At 35.3% G+C, this 3,685-nt stretch overlaps 1 protein-coding gene across 1 annotated transcript in view; it reads left to right on the forward strand.

Moving 5' to 3' along the window:
- The first annotated feature begins 2,556 nt into the window (after positions 1–2,556).
- Positions 2,557–3,685, forward strand: part of LOC117117986 (very-long-chain 3-oxoacyl-CoA reductase-like) — a 24,570-nt gene continuing 23,441 nt past the window's right edge. The window contains exon 1 of the mRNA XM_033262481.1: positions 2,557–2,806. Within this exon, the coding sequence (XP_033118372.1) occupies positions 2,620–2,806 (187 nt within the window). The 5' untranslated portion in view covers positions 2,557–2,619. The remainder of the gene's footprint in view (positions 2,807–3,685) is intronic.

A 3,685-nucleotide genomic window follows, 5' to 3' on the forward strand; every position in this document is an offset into this window, starting at 1 on the left:
GACCATTCCAAATTTGATATTTATTTATATTTTACTTAAGCTCTTATTAAATCATATTTTAAATGATATTGATAAATACTATGACCCAGAAAATGTAGACACTGCAATCACCACTATAGGACTACTAATTAATGGGTTACGGATATGAAAAATGAATATAGCAGCCATTTTGGATGACTTTTGGAACTATTCAATTTTTAAAAATTATTATTTAATCATTATCAGATGAATTTTGGTTTCAGTTAAGAAAAAAAAAAACCACTCCGAGACAAAAAGAACTTAATTTATGGCTATTTTAAAGTTTTTGGCGCCATTTTGGAAAAATCACTTGATGCTTGTGCAATTTTTGGCTAAAATATATATATTCATCTTTTCTAGACCTTATGCTACAGAAAACATCCCAACAAAAGTTTTCTTGCAATTGTTTTTTGGGTCATATGTGGGATAGAACCGACTACCCTTACTGTTTCAGTGTTTGTTACTAAAAATAGATTGACCTTTATATAAAAGGTCATAACTCTTTTTCCCATGGGCAAAATTGTTCCAACTTTTTTTTTGGTGGCTCTTGAAACCCTTTTAGATAGTTTCTACTCAAAAAATCATTGTAAATAATTGTTTGCCACTTTGGCCAAAAACTGGGTTTTTCACCCTAACTATAGCCTATTTTTCCTTCCCTCATGTGTTGTCTAACTCTTGGACATGAGATGTGTATATACATGAATTGTAACGTCGGTTACTATGGAATCACCCAAATAATTATAAAGCATATGATGTAATTACAAAAAAATATTGTAGCACTGAGTACCCATAATTGACTGACTAATAAATCACAATTGTTACAATATTTTCATGTATTAAGTTATTAAAATTTTTCTAGGAAAAAAATTAATACTTTACAGTTAACTTTTCCTAATAATGATTGTTATTTCCTGACTAATAACTGTTGTTTTTGGAGGGTAACCAGATGTGTGCCCTGTTTTACACTGGGCCGCCTATCAACACTAGATGTGTATAAGAGACAGTCTATACACAATTAAAAATCAAAATTTAAAAGTAGATAAGTAGATAAACATTATTGCAATTAAACAGCCTTCTAAAGTTATTTGTGAATACATTGTTTACTGGAATTAACTACCAAATTAATGTTAAATAATTGTTTGTTGACCATTCCCACAACTAGACATTGGGACATGATAAATTGATAGCAAGCTATATTCGATGATTTACTGTGGCAACAATGTAAAGTTTGCTACAAATAGAAAAAAATCCAAACACAGATGAGCACATTAGGGTCATAAAAAGAAAATGACAATAACATATACAATCCTAACATGCACAAAAAACGTCAACATAGGTACTATAGGTACACAGAAGACTATACAATAAATAAATAAATAAAACGTTTCTTTTGCTTGCTATATACTAATAATATATGTTAATAATAATAATAATAATAATAATAATTGTAAAGTGTATAATACATAGGTCCCTAAAAAATGTCCATCAGAACACCTCCTTATAATTATAGTAATATAGCCTAGGCCCACAAACAATTGCATCTTCTTGGCAAATGCATTTCTATTCTATTCTAGCTACTTTAACTTCAAATAATGACATGAATGACATATAAGAATAAACTATGGAAATACAGGTGGCACCTGATCAAGGAATTCAAAATAGAGGGGTCCCAGAGAGGGACTTTCATAGATAGGCCTAGTGGGGTGTAGACAACATCAGGCCAACCGTTGATTGGTACTAAGAAAATTTATGATTGTGACACTTCTAGATGGCCGGAAAATCCCTGAACCCCTGGCCGGAAATTTCCTGAAGCCACTGAAATAGGAATGAATTTGTATTTCAGTGTTAACATCGCACATATCTTTACAAATTGAGGCCTATTTTGGCTGCATATACTTAAAGTCTAATGTTGAAACTACAGTATCCTTCCTATTAGAAGGGACACATTTTCGGCCGGCCACAAAACCAAGAATGTATATCGTTTAGCACTATACCCAAACCCTAATCAATGGGAACCCCTATTAAGGGGACACTTTAGAGGTAATTATTTTTGTTGAGTTGCTCAATTATGGACTTGTGTTGTGCTTGCTCAGTAATTTTGAAGTTGTCTAACGTCACTTTTATATAACAACTCGGTAGGAAAGCAGGCTCACAGCGAGCGAGTTTTGACATGCTTGTGGCGGCAATCTATTGGATAATGCAATTTACGGAACCTTTAGCAAATGTAAGATGATACGGTACCGTATCTCCAGCCAGGGCGATTAATAATGACAGTGCAGTCCATTATTCTACTGGTATATATGGCGCCCCCTGAGATGCTAAAAAAACAAGGTCATATCAGCAACTTCTTTACTTCCGTTCCTGTGGTACTTAGCACATGTAGCTCGTCGTGTAGCCTGGGTTTCTGCCCTAAGTTTGGGTTACTCACTCTTTATTGCGTCTATTGCGCGCCATACCTAATATAATTGGCGTGCCATACTCGATTTTTGTTTTTCCGGATTACCGTTCTCTAGTTGGTGGCGCTGTCTAGAATGATAAAGAGGACTTGTGACCTACCTATTTTTGTCGTCGCGTTGCAACGGCACATGTTTAGCAAGGAAAATGGGTACTGAAATCACCAGTAAAATTTTCGGGGAGTATAATAGAATATTTGCAGCTGTCGGAGCAGCTACTATATGCTATCTTACTTTCAAGATAGTTTCATCAGTTCTTCGTGGGCTAAAAGCGTACTACGTTAGTCGTACTTTAGGCCTAAATGCAAATTTAGCCAAGCTCGGAAAGTGGGCGGGTAAGTAAGGAAGGAGAGAGACCGGCGTGGGCCTAGCTAGGGTAGGCCTCCGTATAGTCAGTAGGGTAGGGTGTGTATTATAGTATATTTTACCGCTAAAAACAAAGCCTGGACAGCAAAGCAAAGAGATCAAAGCAAAGAAAGAACAATTTATTTTACTAACTAGGCCACGCTACCCTAAGTAGGCCTAGGCCTTCTACAGTAGTATAACTTGTAGTCTAGACTCTAGTAGTAGTATAGATAGGCTAGACTTTTTGCCAATTCTGCTTATTTGCTTTATTGATATTTTTGGGACGGTTGGTTGATAAGCTTTAGGCCCTAGGCCTATAGCCTACTGCTCAATATGCATAGTTACCAACCTGAGAGATTTGAAATGTGTGACTACATCACCCAGGCTGGATGGAGGGGAGTAGGCCCTACCGGCCGCTACCTATAGCGGCCACCCTCCAGAACGGCCGCCAATGCGTGTATATGTATTGAACGCCGATGACGCATTCAAATTAATAATACAATACCGCTCGCTAAATACAAAGCTTTCGAGTCAACTAGGCCCCAGTCAACTCGGCCCGGCAGGTTAACTCGGCCCTCTTTTTCATTTTATATATAGGCCTACACACTATATAAAACTACTTAAAAAATAACTAGGCCCTATTAAAAAAAATAAATAAATTGAAGTCACATTAAGAATTGTAAACATCATAAAAATATAATAAAACCATTGCTCCAATCAAAACGTTCGATAGATTGAAGTTCTTCTCCAATAAAGTATGGTATTCGTTTCTTCTTATTATTTTTATATATAAAGCTAGTTTGGATTTTATCCATTATATCATAATTTATATATAGGCCATATATATTTAATTATGTATACATATATAT

This window comes from Anneissia japonica, unplaced genomic scaffold, assembly GCF_011630105.1.
Source record: "Anneissia japonica isolate Jap-2015-1 unplaced genomic scaffold, ASM1163010v1 scaffold785_len581690_cov155, whole genome shotgun sequence".
Classification (NCBI taxonomy): Eukaryota; Metazoa; Echinodermata; class Crinoidea; order Comatulida; family Comatulidae; genus Anneissia; species Anneissia japonica.